At 42.7% G+C, this 27,898-nt stretch overlaps 1 protein-coding gene across 1 annotated transcript; it reads right to left on the bottom strand.

Moving 5' to 3' along the window:
* Nucleotides 1–352: 352 nt before the first annotated feature.
* On the bottom strand, nucleotides 353–27,664 carry UBXN7 (UBX domain protein 7). Its single transcript, XM_014962950.1, has 10 exons — nucleotides 27,474–27,664; nucleotides 25,230–25,297; nucleotides 22,153–22,218; nucleotides 20,675–20,787; nucleotides 14,118–14,264; nucleotides 13,658–13,748; nucleotides 12,411–12,538; nucleotides 11,588–11,981; nucleotides 10,766–10,845; nucleotides 353–6,518 (listed from the first exon to the last, which is right to left on the bottom strand). The coding sequence occupies exons 1-10, from the start codon at nucleotides 27,662–27,664 to the stop codon at nucleotides 6,357–6,359; spliced, it is 1,440 nt and encodes a 479-aa protein (XP_014818436.1). The 3' UTR covers nucleotides 353–6,356.
* Nucleotides 27,665–27,898: the final 234 nt, after the last annotated feature.

Raw genomic sequence — 27,898 nt, forward strand, 5'->3', positions numbered from 1 at the left:
ACCCCAGAGCAGTCTCTTTAAGCTTTTGTTTCCCCACCCTACCTGCTACACTCTTGTCCAGGAGGACTCTGCCCATCGGCATTCCACCTGAGGCCATCACAGGAACATCCCAAGGAGCCCAGACATCACAGATCAGCAGGCAAAGGAAAAAGAAAAGCGCTCAGTCTGACCATTATACTAAAAATTCAGATAGACAAATAGAGGGAATCCAGTTCAATTTTCTTTCCTTTTACCCCAATAACCTCAAGAAAAAAAACCTCAGAAACTCCCCATTATAATGCAGGGACAGACTTTCATTAGAACTAAACCAACTAAAAAAACCCAAACCCAAAAACCAAGAGATGAAGAAAGCTACTGAAAACAGTTTGGTTTATTCCCAGGATCAAATATTACAATAGGACATTTACATATATTTATAAAAAAATGCAGCAGTTGTGTATATAGATCAGAGGTTTCCTTGAGTTTGGTCCCTCCCAGCACAGTGAGCTGAAATCTTCCAAATTAATCCTCTCCTTCCTCCCACTTGAAGTTGCCATCATTGAAGAAGAAAGTGGCTACCGTAAAAATTGACAGGCTTTCAAAATTTTATAATTTTGAAAAAAAAAAAAAAAAAAAGAGGCTGTTTCCTCTAATTGGTGAGCTTACAGTTTGAAAATTTCATAATTTTGAAACTCTAAGTTCACCAATTAGAGGAAACAGCCTCATTTATAAAAATCATCTATCCTATAGTCTGGTGTCTCTGATGAGGCACCACATCTCCAAGCTGAGTTTTACCCAAATGTTCTTCATGTAAATCTGTTCTATAAAATAGCACCTCGTCCCCCTGCTCCAAGAACTTTTACTACCTGCCCTGCTATACCTTAGAGTCTCAGCACCATTTAACGAGCAGCTACAAAATGACTTTCCTCTGTACTGCAGACAACTCACAGTCATTAAAGACAGTGATCAGATCCCGAGCTTCTGCAATCGCTCATAATATATCCATGGAAAGCAACAGAAGATAAAACTGAGGCAAGTTGAGGCACTGATGTTAAGTGCTGCATTCTCCAATTAAAAACACACGCGTGTGTGTGTGTGTGTATATATATATATACATATGGCTATATTTATTGGGAGTGGACAGACACTAGTCACCTAACAGACAAGAGGAGGCTGGAGTAGAAGTCATCCTGTACACCACCACAGGAAGGGTCTCCATTAACCTCATGGGTTCTGGGGCCGACAGCAGAGTACAAACCAAACTGCCATAAGATCTTGGGCTCGGACAGAGAAAACCTGGGCAAGACTGTCTTTGTGGAACGTCAACCAACAGACCTCAAGTGCTGGTCGCCAAACGTCTGCAGATCAACTCCAAACACGTGACTGCAGGTACTTCCAACAACCCAGATGGCCAACACAGGGTTAAAAACACGAGTTTTGTTTTACCTCTTTAACAATAGCTGTTCCATTTGTAGAAAGTAATTTCTGTCAAAACAAACAAACAGAAAGGGTGGAGAAAAGGCCGCAATCAAATCTATTAAAACAGCTGGTCTAGGTGCACCTGCTGCTCTTTATGGGACTGAGACTTTGCACTTCACCCTCCTGCAAGCCCACCTCTGCCACCCCTCCTCCTCCTCTGGGAATACAGGACAACGTGTTTTTCAACTAACTTGACTAAAAAGAGATTAAACAAGAAGCAAGTAGTGACGTTTGCTAAAAGCTAAGAAGGGATTAAAAATTAAGTGATGAGTTCCTGAAATGACATGAGCCTTCCCATCCACACGGACATTCCCACACGGGTCTGTCTTATCTGTTCCTACATGGTTGAGAAATGCAACCACAAACACCACATTTTGTGCATCTCCGCAGCGAGTATCTGACAAAACGCAGCCCAAGCGATTCCTTGCCCCCAGGAGAAAATGGCTTTAGGTTTAGCCCTTGTTGCTGTGGAGTCCCTGCAAACGAGCTTGGTGCTCTGGCATGAGCAGAAATTTGAGAAATTAGGCTCTTCTGCAGTGAGGTTTATTTACTAAAACATGGACTAAAACCAGCTGCCAGTTTCTGCAAGGGTACAAAAGCTAGCACCAGTAAAAGTGGAAGCTGTATAAGCTGGTGCAGATGAGTATATACATTCAGTACTGTTTTAAAAATGCATCCATGAGAGTAGTGGACCATGTGAAACGCAAACAGCAGTGAAAACCAGACGTAGTTTACAGTGAGCTCCAGAAAGCAGGGAGCTGACATAAAACTGCTGTTTAAATCTACCAAGGAACAATGGTACCTCTGGATGCCTTTTTAAAGACAATTGTATTTCACATGGCTATTATGCACATCCATGGATATTCCTTTAATATTTATCTTATTTATCCGATGTATCGGGGATGGCAATGTATTTCAGTCCATGAATGTCAGGAATGTAAAAATGGCAGACTTAAATTCAAAGCCTAATGAAAATAACACAAGGACACCCAGGGATGTTTGGGACGGCCTTTATCTGCCCTTTTTATGTCAGCAGGGACTGCTGAGAGGTTTGAAGCTGGTCGATCAGCTTGACTTGGAGCACATATCGCCAAGGAAGACCTGAAATCCTTCTCTGGGCCTCTGAAGGATCAGAGGTGGGAAGCCAACAGTAAATGTGTCTAAAGCACCTGGCAGGGACAGCCAGCACTCATTTTGCCTTCTGTTTCTGGAAACTGGTTGTGACTGTGACTACTAGCTGCAGTTAGACACAAAATGTCAAAACAAAGCGTTGTTAGATGAAGAGCACCCGCAAAGGAAACATCTCCACAAGCATCAAGAAGCTACAGCTTGAAAGCCTTTAGCTCTCTACCCAGAAAGACTTCCACTGTCTACATGCCCTTCTGCTTCTCCAAACTCCTGGTGGCCCTCGCAACCCAAGATGCAAATTATGGCTGACCAACACGCACAGTAAGCCACAAACCACAGCCTTTGAAGGATTTTTTTCTTTTGTCCTTCATATTTCAACACCTTACTTTGCAATCAGAGATTTAAGGCGTTTTTTCCAACCTTGTCAAAAGCAATGTGAACTTCAGATTTCACAATTTCAGATTTCACTTCAGATGTCACAACTGTGACAAAGGCTCTTTATAAATAGAGCCCAAATACCTTACACCTTCACTGCTGCGAGCTGCTGCAGGCAGAACTTGGCTCGTGTTTTCAGCACACTCCTCAGGCCAGCAAAACAAGTGCCTCCAAACTCCAAAGGGCTTCAACACAGAAGAGACTGAACCCTGGTTGGTGCCAGGATTCTGCTTTCAGCCACCACAGCACAGCTGATCGTAGCCGTGGCACTGGTTTTATTTGGGTTGGGAAAAAGGAGGAAAGAGGGGAAAGGAATGAAGGGAGAGAAGAGCCACATGCTGGGACGCGTGTTTCTTAAAACCACTTTTTCACCGCCTTCTGCTCTCAGAAGAAAAGTGGAAGTTCTTCTGCAAAAGAAAAGTGGAAGAAAAACCACATCGTGCCAGAGGAACAAAACAAACAGGCTCATAATTTCTTGGAACAGAACAAACTACCAGGAGCTGTGAGATGGAAGGAAAAATCCCATTCTCAATATAAATCTTCAATTTCACATTCTTCTTTCCCTGTTAGGTTATAAAAATACTAATATTTTTCTAAATAAAACCTCAAGAAAGAAAAAAAAAAATAAAGTGAGAGCGTAAGGACTCCCAGTCTCACCACACCAGCAGGCAAAATCATTTACTGTGCTCAAGAGGTGTGGTTTTTGATGGTTTAAAAATAAACTTGCAGCAGCCAAGTGCAATGGCAGCTTCCTCATCAGAGAGGGGACTCAGCTGCTCTTGGTGTAAGAAAAGCAACAAAAAGCTCACCCAGGGCTTTTTTTTTGACAGCAAGATGGTAAGTGTAAGGTTACTCTTTTCCTTAGAGCTGAGCAAAGAGGAGAGGTTTGCTTCAACCTATCACTGCCTGGCCCCCCCTCCATCAGTACCAGCTGGGAGGGGCAGGGGCCAAGAGAAGCCACCAGTAAAACAGACCTGGGACTGAAAAGGCAGAGTCAATTTTGTATGTTTAACTTAACTGCCAGAAAAGCTGATGTGGAACAACGTTCCCAGCGCGGATACAAAGCCAAGCCTGTCCAAAACAAGCTGGCCCTCCACCAGCAAACACTGCCAGCCAAAAGAGCAATCAGTGGAACCACAAAGGCTCCCTTGCCCTACAGGAGGGGCAGGAAAGGACAACGCGCTCCCACCCCAGCCCACGGGGAGGGAGACGGAAGGACTGTCTATACCTGTGTTGGGAACTGCGCCCTGCTGGCAGCCCACCTTCATCTTCCTGCAGCTCACCACAGAAGAGGCAACGAGTTTCAAGGCAACAAATGTCAGCATGAGTTATTTCAATTAGACAGCTGAAGCCACTCAGGGAAGCGTTAGACCTACACTGAAAGGGTTTCCTTCTGTCCCACTCATACGTCTGAGTTATGAATTGGCATATCCTAGAAACACAAAATCCTTCAGTCTAGAGGTGCCAATGCTGCTTCACAGACCAAACACCAACGTCCCCCCCTCCTCTGCTGACCTTTCACTTTCTAATGCTGGGAAGCCACCTCCATGGTGGTGGAGTCTCTTTACAAGAGTATCTTTACAAGCCAAAACCGACATCCAACGTCACATCAACTGCTGATCTGGAAACCACTAGCAGATTTTGCTTTCCTGATACTGCACCTTGCAGTAGAACATGAGATAGTTTTTGTGTAGAAGGATAATCAATTGTATGATTACATGTAAAAAACCTCAGTTGTGAGAAGATGACAGTTGGGAGCTGGTTGCATTCATGGGGAATGCAAGACATTTTCTGGGATTTCCTACATGTCAAGACTCCAAAGGATGAAAAGCTTTAGTCTACAGTAAATTTATGACGATTAAAGAAAGTCTTTTTCTTTAACAATTATAATCATCTGACAGCTGCAAAGAAAGGCAGCAGTTACGGCAGGTCTCACGTGCTGTTTTCCTCACTGATGAAGAGCGCGCTACACCCAGTTCTTAATTGTAAATACACAAATTCCACATCCACCTTGAGGATGGTTGTTTGAGTGAAGTTTTATCCCACTGAAATGCCTACTGTAACACCAACTCATCAGCTTGATGCCTAGAGAAGACACTTGGGAAACAGAGCACTCTGCAAGGCCCAGGATACACTTGCGTGACTTTTGGTGCCACCTTCCACAGCTGAAGAGAGCCTAAATAAAGGAGCAGCTTTCCACATTTAGAGGTAAGTGAAGATGAAAGTGGAATAAAAAGCAGCCCAGAGCACAGAAGCCACCAGGCTGTGAAGTCTTTTATAAAGCATAATTAATTCCACAGTTTGGCAAGGCTGTGTACATTTTTAATTAATGAAAGAAAACCTGTCTATGACTTGCTGTCCTGCTCAACCGCACCAAAACCCCTGCAAAACTAGTCACTCCTGGGGAAAACAAAAAATACCAGGCAAAGAAAAAAGCCAACTAACAGTCAAGTTTTTGCAACAGGTATTCTCTAGAGAACCCAAGATCTTTACAGTATCCTACCACCTTCTATGACCATTTGCAAAATCCTGAGAGTGAGTAAAAAGGAGACACTGAGGGGGTGTTGGGAAGAGAACAAATGGAAACCCCACCAAGGAGACAAATCTGCTCCAACAATGGACGTGCAGCTTTCCCTCTGTGCCAAGTCATCAATCCCATACAGAGTATAGCTGGGCTTCTATTTTTGGTTGGTGGTTTTTCTTATCATGTCCACCGGCAGCATTTAAAGCAGGGGGGGAAACATGCATGCAATCTAGAAGCCTTTAGATTAGATGGAGTCAAAAGTATCTCACCACAGCTCAACCCAGCTCCTTCCTCGCAGAGCGCTAGGTACATGAACCCTTGAGGCGGCTGTACGGTTAATGGAGACCTTTCATGCAGAGAATCAGAACAAGGGAAAGACTGCACTGAAGATTACACTCTGTCCTTTACAGAGAGATGACTCAGTGCCTTATCACACACTATTTTCCAAAAAATAAATTAAACAAAACAGATTTAAGAATAGCAGCGAGAAGGGTATGCGTACTATGGCTGCTCCGAGCCCCACCATAGTGGATACACAGATCACACCGTTCTACTTTGTTCCATGAAAACACAGGGACGATGTTCTTCTCAACGCTCTCCACAGGGCTCAGGCTGAGGAAGGAAAATAAAACTCTGAACACTCTCATTTGGTCACTAGAGCAGGAGAAGGGAAGAAGAGAGAGAAGGGCCAGCCAGCTGCCTGCCTGATTTCAGCGCTGCAATCCCATGACCCTCAACTGCATATTTAACGAGTTGGTGTCCCAGGCAAAGAGGAGAGGGGAGGAAGGCTGGGAGAACTCAGGCCGCGGTGCTAATTCCTTTCCTGCACAAAGACAGTCTCTTGAGGACACAGGCCTGCCTCCTGTAATGTGATCTCATAGTCCAGGTGGGAGAGTTTCCTTCGAGGGAAGTTGGTGAGAAGTTCAAAGCGTTCATTGGGGTATCCTTTTGACTGGACATGTTTCACAAGAGCCTGGAGAGAAAGAAACCCGAAGAAGTGTCATATAATTCATATATACAACACAAAAGAATGTTAAAAAAAAACCCACCCCATTTTCCTTTAAAAAAAACTTTGCAATCACCAAAGAAGCATTTCTGTCAGGTAACATTGACCAAAAAAAAGCAGTATTTTTACTAAAAATTTTTTTCCTGCGTTCAAGAAGCACGAGGTTTTGGGGTTGTTTTGTTTTTTAAAGCTCTTCTCAATTCATTGACTTCTCTGCCTACAATAGCAATCGGGGCAGGATACAGAGGGCACTGGGATGAAGGGGTGTCAGCCACACAACCCAACAAGCAGATGTGTCAGGAAGAGCTGAAGTCCATGCTCCCGTGAGAGAGATTTCCCAGGTTCATCAGGAAACACAGCAGACGAGAGCGTAAAGTACGAATAGAGAGGGACAGAGAAATGGAGATTGGCAGAACAGCAGGGGATACAGCAACAGAGCAAGACTCGGGCAGAATGAAGAGTCATAGCTTTTCAAAGAGGGGAAAAAAGACAGTTAGTATGGAATAAAATGGGAAGTATGAAAAAATAAGGGCATCCCAACAATACTGTTCACATAGTTTTGGTGGACAACTTATGTCTGCAAGTTAAGTGTAAGGAGGTAAGTGAACAGTATTAAGCTTCTACTCGTACCAATTATTCCACTAGCCTCTCCTTGCTACTTAGGTGTCACTTTGGGACCGCTGTGACCCCGCACACGGAAAAAACTGGTGACAAACAAGCAGCTGGCAGTTACTGCTACAGCTCACAGGTTCGGGAGATCACTTGGGTGGCTGCTCACATTGGTGTTTGGAAAGCTGCTGGTCATACATTGCTGACATGACACAGGGTATGGTCTCCCACAACAGCCCACAGTACTCTTCCTAACGCTTCAGGGGCATCCAAGCAGATGGAGCACAAGGTCAAAGAGTTGCAGAATGAGGTCAGGTTGTTCTGTGGCATCAGGGAAGATGAGCGGGGAAGCAGGAGGCAACAACACCAGCAGCAACACTGAATGGGCAAGAACTAAGGCCTTGCGGCGCAGACAGAACGGGGTGACCAGAAGCACGACAGAAACACAGGGAAGATGGCAACTTGCAAGGTAAGGCACCCCGGAGACCTGTGGCTGCAAAACAGCAGCTCTCCTCTCATATGGAGGGGGGAAAAAAACCAACCAAACAGTTGAAAAAACACTGTACTCATGGCAATAAATGGAGAGGATGAACAAGTTCCACTGGAAGACACAACTGGACCCACTGGTCCTACTCAGTAGGGAAAAGCAGTGCATGCTGGTGGAGGGGACTACTCCTGCGGGGGACTGAAGCACCCAACCGCCAAGCTAACTCTTGGAAGCCTGCTTGAAGAAGCTTTGGCTCAAGCCAAGATCCAGGATGTCATGGAGAGATTGCCAAAACTCATCAAGAAAGCTCCAAGATGTTTCTGCAGTGCAGCCTTGCAGCAGCGACAGCAAACCCAAGGTGCACCAACAAGAGTACTGCCACCAGATCAAGGGACACAATTTCACCGCTCTGCTGGGCCACACTTGGAATACTCTGTTTAGTTTTGGTCTCTCCACATTCAAGAGGGACAAGGGAAAACTGGAGAGGATTCGGTGGAGGGCCATTAAAATGACTAGAGCATAGGACATGCCTCAGTACATGAAGAAAGGCTGAAGGACTTGGATTGTTGAGCCTAAAAAGGAAAAGGCTTGGTGGGAATAACATCAGTGTTCCACGCAGAGAAGATAAAGGTATTTCTTTCACAAATATGCATGGTGACAAAAGACAACGCACACAATTGCTGCAGAGGAAATTTCATCTGGATATAAGGAAGGAGAGAAGTAATTACTGTGAGAGAAATTAAACTTTGGAGTAAGTTGCCCAGAGAAGTGGTGGAGTTCCAATCCAGAGAAGTGTTGTTCCACAACAGAGAAGGTCCCTTGCTGGAAGTACTCAAATTCAGCCTGAGGGGGTCATGAATAACCTCATCTACAGCTCTGCTTTCAACAGAGGGTTAAGGCCAGATGATCTCCAGGGATTCTTTTCAACCTGGACATTTCCAAGATGCAGAACAGCCAAGGAAGTACCAGCACAAATATTTCTTCCGAATTCATCAAAACCCACACACCAACCCTTTGGTATGAGGAGACTGTCACCCCCAACCTCCTTTTTTAGCTGGACTGTTCTCCAACAGGCTTTGCAGATTACAATGCCTGTGTCTGATGAGGAATGCAAGTAAGTGGGCTTGACTTCCTTTTCAGGTAACAAGGAAGATCACAATTCCTTTACAAACCGCTGTATTTAAAAATTCAGTGAGGTTTCCAGCCCGCAGGTCCCTCCTGTCCCATTGAAAGGCCAGCCTTTCCCGCATACCTTACAGCACTTGGCAGACAACAAAAGGCAGACAAAGGGCTGAGCCATTGCTTCTATAATGAGCAATGAGCAATTGCTTCTATAAAGAGACAGTGTTGCCATTTTTTTTGCCTGGAGGCAAAAAAGGATTACGGCAATATTGGAATCATAAGTACGTCCTTCACACAGTGTGTAAAGAAGCCACTCTTGATTGACAACAATACCATGATTTAAAAAAGAAGAAAAAATGTTTTTTAAATACATCTGGTGGTGATGGGAGAGCAACATCGTACCACCAGTTAAAACTTCTACAGTGCACCTGTCTCCTTAGACAATTACTTTTTGTAGTTCTGGGCAGCTTTAAAATGAAAGCAACCAAGGGCTGAAAAAAATCGGCATGGAAATGATGCTCACAAAGAAACACCTGAGACTCAATCTTGATTTGGCTGAAATGGTTTTAAAAGATCACATGACATGAGCACAGAAGGTGCCTGTTCAGCTCTGCAACAAAAGATCTTCACCCTCAGACCTTAACTCGATTAATTCCTCTGCTGACAGTAGAGCAGGCGGCAGTAAAGGAAATCACGTGCTGAGATTTAACTTCCTTTAACTACTGCAGTCCATAAAAGGAGTTAAACCAAAAGTGAGCATTATCAGGAACATATCAGTGTTACACCTACGTATCACCTAAATAAACTAATTAATTAATCAAAAGCGCTACACGTTTAATCATACACACAACTTTATTTAAAAGACTGCTTTCAAAAAGCAGTTAAGATATAAAAGAGTACTTGGATAAAGATTGCACACCAATGACTGCTCTGAGAAAGCAAGAACAGTCTAAAAGTAAGGGTGATTCCTACAGTAAGAGCGATGCTCTCTGCCAGTGTTGCTCTGTCTGTATATCCCAGGACTCCACATGTCCTGCAGGCAGTCTACACTCTACCCACTTACGCTTAGTTTTGAGAGCGCTAACAAAAGCAATTCCCCCTCCCCTTTAATTTTCAAGTAAAAGAGTTGAGGATGAGAATATGAGCTTGAGACACTGTACACTCCTAGAGTGCTGCGGACTGGGTTATAGTCTCACTGTCTGTAAGAGATCTGACACATTTCTTCTAAATGTACATGAGATCCTTCTGAAAAAGCGTGGGTTTGCCTTCCCCACAACTTCAATACAGAGCTTTTAGGTTGATTCGACTAAAATGAGCTTAACTGGTCACCATGTCACGAAAACTCACAGCTAACAGGAATACACCCCGCTTCCAGATAAGCACCTACAAAATTCTGATGGAAATGCCATCCACATTGACTCCTCCAAGGTAAGGAAGCCTAAAGCACAGCTGAGACGCACACCCGAAGCACAGTAATTAAATATTATTATAACAAATTTGTTTGGGAGAACTTCCTCCAAAGTCTGCTCTGTCGTCCACATCCAGAAGGGAGTGTGCGAGTACAGTGAAAGAGAGAGAGAACAAGAATGAAGAGTTTTGCCTTTGATTTTACCATTGTCTGACCACAAGCAAAAAAAACCGCAACAAACCAAACACAAAAAACCAACCATAAGCAAGTGAGCTGAGAGTATTTTAGAGTAATTTAATGATTAATTAATGCAAAAGCTGTTTAGAGTAATTTCAGAAAGGCAACTAGCCGTTTTGGGACTAAAGAAGACACTGGAGTGTACACGCAACCCAAGCAGCAATGGAAACATGCAGAGCCAGCAGAGTCTGCTGATTGAAGAGAGGAATGACAGCAGAACAACGGAATGACAGTGCAAGTGCTCCCTGGATATACCATTTTCACTACATCCGATTTCAGTAGTGCCACCGCAGGAAAAGAAATTCTCCAGTTTCCTGTACTCAAAGAAGGATTCTGATTAACTCCACTCACCAGAAGTTTAGCTTGTTCAGGCAGTGAAATTTGTTCCCTCTTTCCATCTGGATACCTTAGCATCAGCTGTGCCTTTGGTCCTAGCATAAAGGAAGTTACTACAAGTTAACAAACAGGGCAGCTGAATTGAGCTCTGTAGATTTCAGGTGGCACGCTTTACTGTGCGGCATAGTGAGGTTAGGGGATGGAGACAAATACAAGGTTTTCCAGTCTACGAGGATGTACTTCTACCACATGTTTCAAATATGCACATCAAACTCAGGACTCTTTAAAGAATTTACAGTAGTGACTGAAACGGCCAGCGTTCCCAGAGAAAATCACACTGTGCTACCCCTGCCTTTGAGACCACCTCACTCTGCTGCACCCCAGCTCAGTTACCACAGGGAGGAACAGAGACTCTGGGGACTCGTCTGTGTTGGCCAAAGTTGTGTTACTATAGCTAAAACTGAGTCCAGGCAGCTGAGCTAACTGAGCACGAGGTGGGGCTGACCTTACCCTGCTTCTCCCTGCCATACTGGCAGAAGCCCTGGCATATGCATCCGCATACACCAACTTTATTCGTGGACAAGGTCTCAAACTAAGAAACTCGAGCTCAGTGACTAACACAACTCTGCACTTTGTGGCATCACTGCGCCAGAGCGGTGCTGCTGGCGAGGTGAAGCACTCAGACATCTGGTGTCAAGGAGGGAGTAAGGCAGAAGAAAAGGTCTAGGTTTGTTTCAAAACAATGGGTGAAACGATGCTTGTCAGCGTGTAAAGATTTTCAGGAAAAAAATCCCAAAACACAGGTCACTAAAAAAAACCAAACCAGTGTCAACTTACCATTCGCATCTGGGCCCTGGAACGTACTTTCAGGCTTGTCCGTGGACTCCTCCAGTGTCCCTGCATCAACGCAAGGCAGTACTCGGTGATTTGATGCTGTCCCGGGCTCAGTCCTTGCAGGGGGCTCAGGCTGAGGCCTCCGGCTCTCCTCTTTTTTATACCCCAAGTCCTTGTGCGGAGACTTCCTCAGCTTGGCAGGATTCTCTGATTCCTCCTCCTCCTCAGATCCACAAACCGAAATAAACTCTTCGCTTCCAGAAAAAAGCTCCGACTCTGACTCCTCATCTGAGCGACTCTCCTGCTTGGCCTGAGAGGAATCAAAGTGCGTCTCCTGTAACGAGGCTCTGATAGCAGCTTCCAACTGGCTGTCCTCACTGGCATCAATGAGACTCTCCTGTTGAATACAGACATAACACAAATACATGAAAACTGTGTTTAAATATGAACTGAAAATCAAGAGGACACCCATTTTCCAAAGAGAACCTACTAAAACTGTCAGGAACAAACACCATGGAAAGTTTGTTATGCTATGACTACTTAATGACTTCTCCTTGGAGTTTCACACGGAGTGATATATTTTCCTTCCACACATGCAGAATTCTGCGACTCCTATATCCAAAACAAATGCTGAAAGCACAAACTGCACAACAAAAATAGTTATAGTGGGAGAAGGCATTACCTGGCATGCCATATTTTTGCATGTTCTGGCACTAACTCATTAACTCTCTTTATACTACTCAATGGGAAATCAGTACAGGAGGATAAACACACACTAGCATTTTCTTCCAGTTTTCCCCAGTCTTCCTGAAGGCTTCATACTTACTGAACGAGAGCATTTTTGGGGAGGGTTAGTAGAATGGCCATCCAGCTGTCCATGCTCACTCAGGAATCCGGTCACTTGGTCCAAGAAGGAAGTCACATCTAGCTGGTGCCACTCCACTAGCTTCTGGCCTAGGGAACAAAAGGTTTCAGGAAACATAATTTCAGTAAAAGACTGCAGCTTAGAGGTCAAATTCACTGCTGTGCCTGCACCCTGCAAGAGTCCGTGTTTGTGGAACTGCAGCATCCTACAGGCTACCACCTGATAATTATGAAACTTCCTCCTTCCACCCCCCATGATTTTCAATCATGGATGGATATAAATACAGACCCTGCTTATTTCCATTCTTTTATCTATGGGAATGTGTGCACAGAATGATGAATTTGGCACTGAAAGGAAAAAAAGCCAAACCACTAAGTTTACAAAGAAGCATTTCTACACTCTTGCCTGCTTTCATTCTACACCTTGGCAAACAGCCAAGGAAAAGTGTGAAGAAGTGTAGTCTAACTTCAATTTCAACATTAAAAAAATGGGTTTGGGTGGTTTAAGTCATATAGCAAGAAATCTCAGCTCTGATTACAGTAACTATTACATCAGTTCTGAGGAGCAGGAGACCAGACAATTAATACAGTGGCATTACATGATGATAAAAGAAGGAAGGGTGTTGGGATACAAAAGAAAAAGTAACTATTTCAAAAAACCTGGAAGGGGAGGTAGAAGCTTCATTCTTCAGTTAAAAACAAAAACCAAACTCAAACAAAAAACCCAAAGCCAAAATGGTCTTTCAAAATTGAGATGCAATTTAATGTCATCTTGGAACCTCACAGAGCTGCTGCGCAAGGAGCAAGAAGTAGATTCACGTAATGCTTACAAATACTGCAGCTCCTTCATCACATGATTTCAAGTCACTTTTAAAAGGACACCTAAAAAAAATTCATTTCAGAGTTTTACCACCAAGTGGCACTATCTTCCCTTTCCAAGCAAAGTACTTGCTAAGCTCTACCAAGTACGATAAACAAATACACAAGATTTCAGCAAGCCTTGGGAGTTTTATCCCCTTAGTTCCTCCAAAATGTATCACTTCACTTCTTCAGGACAACAAGGTCTCTCAGAGAGCAAAACAACGTAACTGAGATTCTTCAGGTGAACATAACACATCCTGTGAATGATGGTGTTCTAGCCCACAACTGCCAGTCCTTCTCACTGGATATATAAAGTGTAGGTAACCAACCCACTGTCACTTATCTTACCTGTCCTGGGATCCAGGATGGAGACATAAGGGAAGTCTGCTAATTTATAAAACTGTATGTACCTCTGTCCTTCCTCACTGTCATGGTACACCTACAAAACACCACATTGGAAGCAAATTACTGGGTGGAGAGAGAACACAAACAAACCGTATCTTGAAAATGTACAAAGTTTTTCTCTATTTTACAGCACACACTACAAATGGTATATACAGTTCTCAGTAACTCTCACAAGCTGAAAATACACCTCTACCAGTCCATGTATTATAAGCTATCTGGTTAACAACTTGAATGCACAAGTGAAAGACAGTTTATGCATTCCAATGCATATCCATGAACTACATCTACATCCAGAAAACCCAAGAACTGCAACAGCACCATTTTACTCAGAGAAGTCCATTGTTTTCACTGCCCCATCTACCAGGACACCAAGTTACCAGCACAGCCCCATTAATTTTCCCACCTGCCAAAAAATGAAATGTTCCCGGATTATGTTCTTCACAGCCTCGTTGCTCCAGACATCGCGGTTGAGACACTGACAGGCAAAATCTTGCACATTCTGAATGTTTATCATGAGCCATTTGTTCTGCATCTGCCCACACTCCTTGGCCTGTAAGCAGAGAGAAAAGCTTCATTAGACGAAACTGAAAAGCCAGACTCAACCAATGCCAGCAACGATCAGCAATGGCTCCTAACACTGTCTGATTTCTCACCAAACCCCCTTCACGGTGAGAAAGATGGACAGTGCTAGTGAACAGGCATCCACAAAACAGCAGGCAGGGCTGAAAGGCCCACTTTAAACGAGACTGGTTGAATTATAGAATCACATCGATGAACAGAGCTGCTGGATTTCAACAAGTCAAGCACAGAGCGGGAAATGCAATTTGGGGGGAGAGAGGGGATGACACAGGGACGCTGAATAAAGTATTTGCTCAGGAAGACTGTAGTCAATCACACTGATCTGACGACAGAGGAAAGACCTGCTCATTCTAAAGATAAACCTGAGGATCATCTTCCTTTGAAGCAGACTGCATAACTGACAGAGGACTCGCATCAATTCAACAGGACCCCCTCTCTGCATGTTTTCTTTTTTCTCTCCAAGTTTTGAGTTATTCTATTACTGTGCAACTGCCGAATTAGGCATCCTTTTTCTGAGGCTCGTTATCCAGGCTGCAAGTGGGGAGGAAAACGGGAAGGCGCAGGAAGAAATCTTACTGGTTTGAGTCACAAAGCTGGCATTGTCTGATTGCTTGGTTGCAAGTTAATGGTAGGAGTTTGATCAAGAATGTAATTCTGATCGCTGAACTGTCATACCTGTTGAAAAAAAGAGGGCTATATCAACAGCAGGAATGCTCTTACCACCTGGAAAGACTGGAACTAGCATATGAACTCCCTCTCCTTTTAAAAAAGAAAAAAAGGTATTTTTTTAATTTATAAGCGTGTTCACCATCCTGCTGGTAATGCACTTCACAGCAAACTCAAGGAATTAGGATGTTAAGCAAGATCTTGCTGTTTTGGGCAATATTTTGTTCCCCAAACCAAAGTTTTTAGTTTGAAAACGAATTTTAGCTAGTACACTTTTGAACAGTCAGCCTATCCATTGTGTGATAGACAGACATGTGAACCCCACACACTTAGCTTCTCAAAATGAAGAATCTCAGCCTACAAAATCAATCTGCATGGTCAAGTGACCTGCAAAGCCAATTTTTATTTTACTCAAAGGAAAAAAAAATGAATGTAGAAGAATGGAATAGTTCTCCTTTTCTCATAAGGGACCTCACACTAACTACTTACCACTAACAATACAGTGTCAGAATCCAATATTTGGTCACCAGGAGAAAAAAGCAGGGCAGGTGACACTGGTAAGGGTCTTAAATACAGTCATTATGCTTTTATTAAAAGACTTGTTTTGAGGTAGCTGTGGGTTTTTGAGAACTAATTCTAGGAAATCATTTTAAGATGAGGTCTAAAGGTACTGTCCAAGACTAAAGGGAACAAAAATCCTTATGTTATTTGAGTCAATTGAACTGCCTTAGTCCTGTGTTCTAGCATAATCCATACTGGATTAAAAGAACAAACTCAAAAATATATAACAGGAAAGCTGGAAAGTACATCTCACTCTGCTACACCTACTTTGTATGTTTTTCAGTATTAGTGAAAACCTGGCTCTACCTCTCCTCCATCCAGCTACAGTCCTCGAAAAGATGCAAGCAGAAAATTCCACATAGAACATTTGCACAGATGAGTTTTCACCAGTAGAGCAAGTATAGCTTTTGAAATTAGTTTTAACTTCCTTCTAAAAAGAACAGGCTTCACATTTAACATTTAAAAGGATACAGTTAAATTGTTACCAACTCATGCACACACAATTCTGCTTTTATACAGCTACTGGGGTTTTTCTGAGGGGATGGAGGTGGGTGGAAGGAGAAGGGGGCAGGGGGGGAAACACTGGGGGTTTGGAGATTATATCAGTGGGTCATTTCGGTAAGTAACAAAAAGAACAAGGGAAGGCTCAAGAGCTGGCTTGTATATCCAGAAAGCTGTGTCTGATGGCTTTAGATCCACCGTTTCCAACATCAACTGCCCCCCATTTCTCCTCCTCCTCGGAGGTACAAAGGCCAGCACCAGGCAGGTGAAGAGCACACAGACAGGGTAGGTACAAAACACCCACTCCTCGCAAGCATCTCTGGCAAAAGCTTTTGGCAGCCAGTGGAGTAGGAACAGCAGCAGCGGATCTCAGATAGAACCGGTGAGACCCAAAACCCAAACAAACCTGCTTAAGATCACCAGTCTCTTTTCTACCCATTTCACATTTTTCATCACTGCGACAACTGATAGCAACAAACCAGCAACGGGATTCGACGGTATGTCAAAGTAGTCTTGTTTTGTGTGCTGGAAAGTGCTGGATCTCGCTGGATAACCTCTAGTTCTCGCACTACTAATAATAACATGTTTTCCTCTCATTTGACTTTTCTGATCCATATATGGTTAACAAATTTAGCGGTGGGTGTTCCCTGCCCAGCTTTGTTGAAATGCACCGCTCCTTGAAGTCAGCAGAGAGCAAGAAGGAAGTGGAGCCAGTGTCTTGTGACCTTCTGGACATCTGCTAATCAACCATGGTTCAGTTTGGAAGAATAGGTGACAGAAAGTCAGAACACAAAGCGTAACATGTACTCAAAGCAACCAAGGGAACCTGCTACTGCTGCTAAAAGCTATCCATACAGCCCCAACAATATTTCATTAATGATAGAGAAATAGTAACTAGACATGATTAATCCAAGATTGAATTAAGCAAGTAACTGCCAGACAATGTAGCTTTGTTAATAAGCAGGATATTTCTGTCATGAGAATGATGAACTGTAGGCCTGCTCAGCAAACCAAGAAAACCACCTGGAACTGCCAAGATTAGAGGAGAAGTAAGTAAAAGGTAATTTCAGCAGGGGGAGATCATGACCGACTCATTGACCACCCACCCAAATGATACCACCCACCCAAAAGAGACCAATGGAAGAAGACGACAGAGCCTGCGCACTAATTTACACAGGAAGCAACGAAACCTTGACCAATCATTAAAGAGAATAACAGTGAATATATATTAATTGTTAGAATGTGTAATGATCAGTGTATAAAAAAGGAAATTTTTGAAACTAAGGTGTGCTCCTTTGGGACGAGCACCCCATTTCTGCTCATCAATGTAATAAACTCGGAAATACTGTGTGTTACTGGCTTGCACACCAGGTAAAAAACCCAGATTTGGGACAACATCTGTGCTAGACTTGGGCTTCTTGCCTGGGCCAGTGCAGGACAGGACATATACATCCTTCCATCAACCAGGCAAAGGTGCTCTGCAGGTTACGCTTCTGAAAGCAGCCAGTCTAGAAGCACCTTATGCAAAGACAATTGCACCATTTGAGCACAATGATTAGCTTCCAAACTACTGCTGCTTGCTACATACAAAGGAAAAAAAAACATCAGTATCAGCTGCAAAGCTGCTAGAAAAAGTTTAACTTGTAAAATAATGAAATTTCATATAGACAGGCTTAAAATTCTGCAACACTGCATAGAGTCACTTCACAGAAGTACTGAAATCCTAATGACTGTAAAGCACTGAATGCACACGCCGGAACTATAGCCTCCCTAAACAAGAAGTGTAAACTAATCTCATTTTGGTGCATACTCCCCACAAATGAAATCATATCTCACATCATACGCAGGAAGAGATGAACCCCTCTGCAATTCTTGAAAGCAGTCTTTGACATCAGGACCAAAGCCAGCTGTTCTTCAAATAAATTACACACCAAACATGCTTTGTATTTATTGTACTCTAGTGATTTATTCCTAGCAGATTCCACCTACTCTTAAAACTCTTAAACCTCCATTTAACAGAGTTAAAACTAAATGGCAACTTTTTTTTTTAACCTTACTGATAACAGAATTTCTATGTAATTGAAGAAAAATGAGGTTTCTTGGGGAAAACCAAACCTACTTACTATCAAAATCAACCTTAGAGCACCCAGAGAGGAGCAACAGAAGATGAACAAAGATACATGAAAATCTTAATAAGACCACATGCCATCACTCTTCCAAAGTTTTAATAAAGTAATACATCCTAAATGTTTTCTATGATAAATAAATGTACACAGCACAACACTGGCAGAGTGTTTTCGCACACCCCTCCAGAGGTTAAAATACACCAATAATAACAGGAAAACCCCACTTAGATTGACGCTAAACTAGAAGAGCATCAAAATGACAGAATTTAGTCTTTGGTACTTGGAATGTGATAAACACTTCTGATTTACTGTATACTTTATGTATGTTTATCTAAGCATACGGAGAAGGAAGAAGCTAACAGCAGCTTGCTAGAGGTGAATTTTGAGAGACTCTTGTCACTGGATTCCCAGGAGGCCCGATGTTGTCCCAGGCTGAAGCAGTACAGAAAGTGTACAGTCATAAAAGGTAAAACAAAGTGAGAAGCTAAAGATTTTTATTGTAATGAGGTTGAAGACTGTCAGTTTGAAATGAGGGGTATCCCATGGGACAAAGAAGTGGACAAGAACACAAGACAGTGAATACCAGTACCAGAAAGTGGACATGTTTTTAAATTTGAGTTACTGCAAAAAACAGGACAAGGTGTGTGTATATACAAACTGCCCCTCCATTTGTTTTGGTTGGTTGGTTTTTTGTTTTTTTAAACGTACATGACTGAATAAGAATGCAGAGACTTTAGGACAATCAAATCTATCAATCAGTTATTTCATCCTCTGAAGCTACTTCTGACTGTGATGGATGCCACAATCAACACTGCTAGTGTCTTGATATGCTTTCAGCAAGACACAAGAAAAGACTAGCACACATCTTAAATTCCACACCAGAGGTCAGAGGGCACTCGCTGACTCTGTATGTTCCAGCCTGGAGCAGCACTGGATGTTTTCATGTGAATTCCCTTTACTGTTGCCTTTAACTATGCATTCACTTGGTTCACAAACAGCTCCAAACCATGAGCCCAGTAGGTGTCATCAGCTGGGGGACCTGACACAACTTTGAAGTAAACCCTGAACTGCATGTTGTAAGACAGGGATGCCACAGCACCAAACGACTGCTGAAGCAGACACAGCTATCCTCTGTCAGCATCCTTTCAAACCTGGAATTTTGTGAGAAGATGAAATATATGGAAGGCATTGTGAGAACACAGGAATTAGTGACAAGCCAGCTGATCCTTGGTGATTTGGAAAGCATAAATGGAGAGATGAAGCCAACAGGACGAGAGCTGGAGACTCACACAGCACTCCTCCAAAACCTCTCCAGCAGTGCTCTAGTATTTGTGCCAGGCAGTGGAGGCAAATGTGAAAATAATGTAAATAATATTTTTGTTCAGCTCATGGAGTCAGATCTCCAGCACTGTTTGCCATGTCTGTATTGCACCACTCGATCATTAATTTGCACTCTCATGAAATCATCATATAATGATAACAATCAATCTCAGCTACCTAAAGATGACCACGTGGAAGTTCAGTAGTAACTGCAACTTCTGAAGAATATCTAGAAATTACGGACTCAAAAAAAAAATATATAGAATCGTAGAATTGCCTAGGTTGGAAGAGACCTTTCAGATCATTGAGTCGAACCATCAACCTCACGCTGTCCACCACTAACCCATTGTCCCTTGGCACCATGTCTGTCTGGCTGTTCGATACCTCCAGGGATGGTGACTCCTCCACTGCCCTGGGCAGCCTGTTCTAATGCTTGCACTTCTTTCAGTGAAGAATTCTTTTCTTTTTTTTTTATAAATATGTACCATTTGCATATTCTCTAATCACTAGCTAAGTCACTGATCCATATCATAACAACTTATGAATAGATCCACACCTGCCTACAGACAGAAAAGGTGGCACCTGAAATTATTTAAAGCTAACAGTCCCCTTCTTCGGCAGACAATCTCTTTGATAGTTTTTCCATCACTACGAGATGCAAAAGACAACCACTGTGATTTTATAGAAGAGCAAGACCTTTACTAAAGATAAAATTGTGCCTTCATAACGAAGACACACGCAAATACTTTTACTAGGTCAGGTATCGGGAACCGCTCAGCCACGTTAACGTAACTCCACCTGATCTTCTTAGCAAGACCGTGCTGCAAACCATATAGCCCCTTGGGAAGTACTTGCTCACCTGTCAAAAGCAATCCTACTTCAGCTTTTTCTGTTTCGTGCTATACAGAGATACTTTAAAAGATGTATTTTTTACATTTTGACCAGCCTCCTTTGTGCACTAAAGTCTTTCACCCAGCGTGATTTGCCACACTGACACTGAAACATAAACAATGTGGTCTTCACTGAAATCCTTCAGTGAGTCATCACCATTTCCATATGCAGTCCATCAAGTATTTATCACTTTATGGTCCTTTGTAACTTTCTGAGCATCCGACAAACGGATCCACGCATGCCAGCAGGCCACACAAGGCTTCCACGCTGTACACAGTCATCACATAAGGAACTGCACCAAAATTTCCAAACTTACCGTTTCAAAGCTGCCTTTGTGCATCAGGTCAATGGGCGGCCTGAAGAGGTCTGCTAGAGTAGTGAGTTTCTTATCTACTGCCCCTCCATTTCGTAGCTCCTGTTCCTGTCGAACTGCACAGCCCCAAGAGGAAAGGAAGCTGAATTAGATAAAATACTCACCGGAGGGATCTACTATTGACTACGTGCTCATACCCAGAACTTTGGCACTAGAGTCTCAAGGTTAGACCACACTGAACGAGATCACCTGCTATGTAAGGTAAGAACTCTGCCCACTCCAGCTTCCTTAAGCACTGGGCACTTAAATCACTTTCCAGAAACACCTTACTTGAAAACAAAAGAGAAAAACAAATCTGCTTTTCTCAGAGATAGCCAGACAGTGATATTCATCTATAAGGTTTTGCCAAAAAGCATGATAAAGTTTCATCATAAACCCTCACAATGGTTTTACATATTGTGCATCTCTAAATGCCTTATAACAAGGCATTTAGATGAGATGATGAGAAAAAAATTAAGGGTACAATGATTCTGTAAATGGTGTATTTTCATTTACACAGCTGCCCGTGACTTTAGTGCTTGACCTGTTCATTACTACTGGAAAACCCTGACAAAACCTGTCAAGGGAAAGAAAGTAATTGTGAATGCTCATTTTCAGTTCAGCATCCAACAGCACCTAACTATATGGGAACCTGGTCCATGGAAAGACCTCTGAAACACTCCAGCAACATCAGCAATAACAACTGCACAACTGCTCCAACTCAGCTGTGAAATCCCTGCTGTTCTGCTGTCAAAGAATCCTATTCTATAAAACTGACTGGCTAAAGTAACAGTCAGTGCTTTTTCATCTGGAGATTCTGTGTACGAACAGGCAGGCAGTGGTAAACAGCAATTAAATTCATGAGAACCTTGTGTGGGGCCAAGGAAGAAGTGTCAGGGCTACTCCAATCTAATTCAAGTGCCAGCACGACCACTGGATAGTCAAGAAAAATTCATGGGATGAACTTTATTTCTACATGGGTGTTAGATTCTTCCTCCTTTCCAATTCACTCTAGAGCAGAAAAAGTATTTTTTTGAGAGTTACCAGGGAAATATTTGCCATAGGAAAGCAGACAGAACATACTGTCTGCAGGTTTTACTTATGTAGCACAGGCATATGTTTGGAACAACAGCTTCACTACTTGCTTCTTACATCCATTACTCAGTACTCTCGCTTCAGCCACCCCGGAGCAATAAACTAATAACCTTAACTGTACCACAAACATGGGAGAGACGTGAGCAAACAACACTGACACTACGAAAATGAACACCCTAATAATGTTATTAAAAAAAACCAAAACACCTTCTGATATACAGCAGGCAATTTAGAAAATATTAAATGACTAAAAGCTTCCATAGCCTACGATGGAAACTATTTTTCAATCCTACTTGCATTTAAAAAAAAGAATAGAACCTCTAGCTTACTGATCTGTAGACACTTACTGGTTTCTGTCTGAAAATCCCGAAAACCATCAAATATTGAGCGCGCAGGTCTGCGTCTTTTAGGAGCTTAGGAAAAAAAAAAGTAAAGTATTTCAGTAATTATTTCAAAAGTACGCTATCAAAATAATTACATATTTATACTTTCCATCACACATGTGGAACAACAGACTAGGAACCCAAAGTGTGAATGATGTGGGAGTAGGCATTAGGAAAGGCTAGAGGAGGATGAGGGGATGGCAACAGGGAATCTGTAAGCCCCATTTCCTAACATATCGTCCTTCCAGCAAACATTACCCCAGAAACAAAACGTGCATCAACAATACACAGAAGTTTAAAGTCAGCCCGTTCTGGTGGGCTCGCCCCAGCCCATCAGTATGCAGCAGAAGTGCTGTCACAGCATCAACGTATCACAATTCCAGTCAAGATTTTTACAAAAGACTCTCAAGCATATTTTAATCTTTACTCTTAAATTTAAGATTTTAGATTAAAATTAAGATTAAAGTAGATTTTAACCTTAAACTTCAAAAGATTAAAATCCGTGGAAGAATATTTTCTTCATTCAGAAACACATTTAGTTTTTCACAATGCATTTCTATTCTAATCTCTTATCCAGATCCTATCCTAACTTCCTGGCTGGATTCAGTGCCACTATCTGCAAGGAAACCTTCAGAAATCCAGCTGCACTATCTGCAGCTGGGCAGAGACAGTAGCCCAGGCAGATGACTGGAATAGTTCCTAAAAGTACCACTGGAGTCCTATGGTACAGCACAACCACTGTAATTCAGACACAAAACAAAACTTATTCCAACTATTAATCTGCATTACTATTAACTGAAAGCAGAACAATTTTAAGGTAGAACTTTAAAAGCCTAATTGTTACAAAACACGATAAATAATAAACAAATTAAACAGAGTAATCTCAATACAATGTATACCCACCAGAAACCTGTAATAAGAAAAATTATTTATCGTGGGAAAGCACTACGTTGAGAGAGGTCACAAAACAAGTACCTCCAAAATATGATTTTAGAGACCTTTCTGGTTTTGCAGCCGTAGCGCATGCAGCATCTTTCACCTTGTGCCACACCAAGGGTGAGGAACGGTACACAATTCTTGTTCCTGGCATTCTTCTGGTACAGAGTACCAAGGAAAGAAACAGCACAACCCACACAGAGTACCAGAGAACCTAAGTCTGAATGAGGAACATGCCTGTGATAATGCCCCTCTAACTCCAGCAAGCAGCATCTCTTTCACCTCTAAATGCTTAGGCACAAGCACAACCCATTAAAGCCAACTTCCCTGCAACTTAAACTGCCGCTAAGAATAGCACTTGAAGGCCCACTTCAGCAAAAGCAGCACTTCCCTTGCCAGGCTTAGCGACAGCCTGGCAGCGCCGGTGAAGTGTTCACAGCAGTCCAGATAGTGGTCTCTCTGATAACTCTTGTAGAGCAAGATGGGTTGCGTGTATCCGGCACAGCACAAATGGATGGAGTTGTCTCTTCGTCTGGAAGAAAACTCAAGCTCATACAATCACCTCAACATGATGCTGGTAAAACCAGGAACTGGCGAGTTCCCTGCTTTGAGGTTAGAGCTGAAAAGACCAAATGAAGCATCTCTCCAGTCTCAGCTGGCTCTTCAGGCTGCTTCGTGTCATAAACAGAAGTGGTATTAGTGAGCATATTGGCACTGGTGGATGAGACAGTGCCAGGAGGCTGTCGTTGATCCACAGACGGCTCAGCAGGACAGTGTGAGATCAGTGTGTGCCAGGTGGGCAGAACAGGACCAGGAACTTGGGTCAGCAGACCTTACTCCTGCATTTCTAGACTCTTGAACCCATAAGAGTCCTTTGTCAAAACCTCTGTTGGGCCACAAAGAAAGCCAGAGGAATAAGCTGGTGCAGTGTCTTCAGCGAGCCCTCAGCAGGGCACCTTCCTCTGGAACCACCTCTCAGCTTGTGCATTCTGGCTAAAGATCTCTCTGATGTTGAAAAAAAGGATCAACAGAAAACCAGTTCCAGGGTAACTTGAAGCTTGGCCTCTTTCTCCTAGCACAGGAACTAAACAATAGAAAGAACATTTCCTATGGGTATGAGACCAATTTAAAGATAAGCATTTGAATGCTTTCCTCGATAAAAAAGGCAAGATGCTCGATTCATTTGACACGGCAAAAGCCATACAGAGAGCCAGAAATGGCCTGGTCAACATGAGAAGGACAGAGCCTCACGAGGCTAGAGAAAGCAAGCGTAGAAAGAGAGTGCCTTAGATCTCTAGAAAGACATGGACACTATATAAAAGGAGAGGATAATGCACCAGCTAACCCAGTCCTGCTACAGATGTTCCACCCCTGTGCTGCTGTAAAAGAACCACTAAGGAAAGATGGTTTGAGATGGGGTTTTGAGATTTATAACATTAGTGTATTACGTGAGGACTAAATAGTGTTTTAGACAAGTGCCCAAAAGAAAACAGCTTTTCCATCACCTGCTTCCTTAGAGCAAAACCATGTTTCAAAAGCAAAAGCGATAAACAGCTTCAGAAATCAAACAAGAAAACCAGCTGCATGGTGCAGTTTGAAGAGCAAATTAAATTCCTAAATGAGAAAAGGAGAAAACGATGAGTAATTGTATAGTTCAGTCCCTCTTTCTGATCTATCATCTCCCTGAGAAGCATGCATTTGTCCTCTTCATTTTCACTCATCAGTCAAAGCTCAAGCTTTTATCCCACCACCTTGAACATTTTCACAGCAGTATCGCACTTTTCTGAACCAGGAAGGCAGATGTGCACTTAGCAGAGCTAATTGGCTGTTGCCTCAAAAAGTCTCATGAAACTGGAGTTAGTAAATTGGTACCACTGGGAATGTACCACTTCTAATGTGCGAGGTTCTCAATAACACTGGTGTATTTCTAAGTATGCAATCATGTTACATGGCAATAGAGTTGCAGCAAGGAAAAAACCCAATAAAAATACATACAATGCTTTCTTCACGTTCATCAAGTTCTGGGTTGGTTTTTTTTTGTCTGCTAGCTCATCTCAAAGTAAAGAAAAAAAAAAAAACACAACAAAATAAGAATACAAGCCTACCTCCAAACAAGGGCTCAGGCTCTACTAAAATTTCTTGTTTTTGAGGAATTGGAGCTCGTACTTCATCCCTGTCAAAGAGGAAGAAAAAAAAAATTTAAAAAATCAGAGAGACAATAATATTCTAAGTACTATATAAACCACATCCCACTGTGATCCAAAGGCTCCTGCAACTTGAACCAGCTAAGGAAGGTGCTGTACCATTGCACTATCAAGAGATTTGGAGTCACCAGGGACCTCAAGAGACCATCCATTCCCTCTCATGGCACTTGGTACACTCTGCATTAAGATCTGGCATGGATGACCGTTCTAAGATTACACAGATCCCCGGGTGACTTGATTCCAGGCTTTGTCAATCTATTATTCAAACATTTTTTTCTTCTTTAATAGAATCATAGAATTCGTTTGGGGTGGAATTAAAGACAATCCCGTTCCAACCCCCTGCCCTGGGCAGGGACACCTCCCACCAGACCAGGTTGCTCAAAGTTCCATGCAGCCTGGCCTTGAACCCCTCCAGGGATGGGGCAGCCACAGCTTCTCTGGCCAACCTGGACCAAGGTCTCACCAGGCAATAAATTCAAGAATTAATTGCCTTAAAACTTGGAAAAGTTTCTTAAAACTTAGCAGAGGCTGCAAATTAATCCACTTGCCATCTTCCCCTAATGAGGGGCATTATCTACAGAGAGGGAAAAAATTATCATCTTCCTTAAAATAAGTTTTCTTCTGTTGGAAGACTTTTTGCTTCCACTTGAAACACACAGCCCTCTCTTTTCCAGAGGAAGGAAAACAAGATGGTCAAAATGGCCATTTCTCCCAATTTCTGAAGCAATTCTTTGCTTATATAGCTGGGCTCCCTCCACACATCAACAGGTTAGTCACACTTGCAGAGACTGCTAAATAATCTCAAATTATGACTAGGACAAAAAAAAGGGAATCAGGAGGGCTAAGAAACAGTATCACTTACTCAGTGTGCTCACCTGGCCCATGGATCTATGCGAAGGTGGGCATGCGCTGACCCAAGGAAATCCACTGCTATGTCCTGCCTATGAGCTACTCCTGAGTTCCCTCGGATTCTTCAAAAGTTGTAAAGGGTGCAGTTTGTGGCTCGTGGCCATGCAGGTTTCAAAAAGTAACTCATAATGTCAGCAAGATGCACTAACCTTGCTATTAACCTCCACATCTTTGATTGCTGTTGTGAAGCTAGTTATTCTCCATTTTGCATTTGCATATTTATTGTTCTCTCTTCCTAGAAGTAACACTAAGCTGACCAGCACCTGGAGGGTGTCAAGTATAAAAGAGAAAGTATTCCAATAAAAACTTGAATCTTGAGTCACCGGTGTGCCAGAAGTTGTCTAGAAATCAGAACTCTAACACCTCTAGATAGAGTTTTAACTTCATTACCTGTCAAAGTTCAAGCAGGAAGGCTCTTGATATCAACTATAAAGGTTAGTACTAAAACAGTCGTTTAAATTTATACACATGCTTCAGAAGTATGAGTGGCAAGAATTGTTGTCTTTTTCCTGAAGGCTTTCATACAGATGAAAGCATGGCTAGGTTTAATTTAGGATATTTAATGAATGTGACTTACACCAATTACCTTCCACTCAAAATATTCCATTTATCCCAAGCAGACACATTAACAGGCAGCACTGAAAGACTCTCTGCCAGGCTCAAGTGGAACAACTCTTCCTTTTAGTGGCTTTTGATGTCTTAAAACAGTGCTGCAGTTTTTGTAGTTGCTTATTCCTCTGCATACTAGTGGACACGGTCTGGCCTTTCCAGTGCCAAACCCGGTTACACTTGAAACAACATAATAAAACCCTTAGTCCCCAAATGGGACTAAGGTCACTACGTTTCCAAAAACCAAAACAACAGAACTCACTAAGTGCCAAATTAATGTAAAGCAAGATTGCTGGAGCAATTCAAAAGTATCTCTTGCTACTGCATCCCCACTTTAAGTTCTCGAGCTCTGTCTGCAAAAAAGGGTATGTATAAGCTACAAAAAACTTCTGAAGTGCGTGCAAGAGAGACTAACTTATGTTGTCTACACACTCACTTATGTAATAGGAACTTATTTACCCAGCACAGTATTGGAGAAATCAATTTAACAAGATCATCACAGAAGCACGTGTTACAGTGAGCTGACAGCAGGTTAGAAGTGACAACTCTCTTACTTGTTCTGCCTTACGCTATTAAATTCCTGAGACAGACTAGTCCTTCACACAGACACGTCCGTCGGGTACGTACTCGGTGTGCGGCCGAACAGCAGACACCCCTGCGGAACTGGTGCTGGGCTCCTCTGCGATGCCTCCCCCGTCCAGAAACATGGTGACAGCCATCTCCAGGTTATTGTTGCACGCTTCAAGCATGTGCTTTCCCACGCTTTCACTGGCACCTGTAACGCCAAAGAAAAAATTAAAGCACTCTTTGGAAAGCATTTTGATTGGAACAGCTGGCCAGCAAAATTTTTCTCTCAAAGCATTAATAATTAGAAAGAAAAGTTCATTGGTTGCCATTTATCTCTGCGATACAATTCTGAAATGAGACAACCATACATATCTCACAGGGGAAGGGAATGCCCGCGTACCGGATGGCCAGGGTGCATCCTTCCATCAAGAGAAAACTTAGTGGAAGCCATCTGAGGGGTTTTAGCCTGGTTTTCTTTTTGTCTA

Source organism: Calidris pugnax, unplaced genomic scaffold (assembly GCF_001431845.1).
Source record: "Calidris pugnax isolate Ruff unplaced genomic scaffold, ASM143184v1 scaffold1156, whole genome shotgun sequence".
In the NCBI taxonomy this organism is placed as follows: domain Eukaryota; kingdom Metazoa; phylum Chordata; class Aves; order Charadriiformes; family Scolopacidae; genus Calidris; species Calidris pugnax.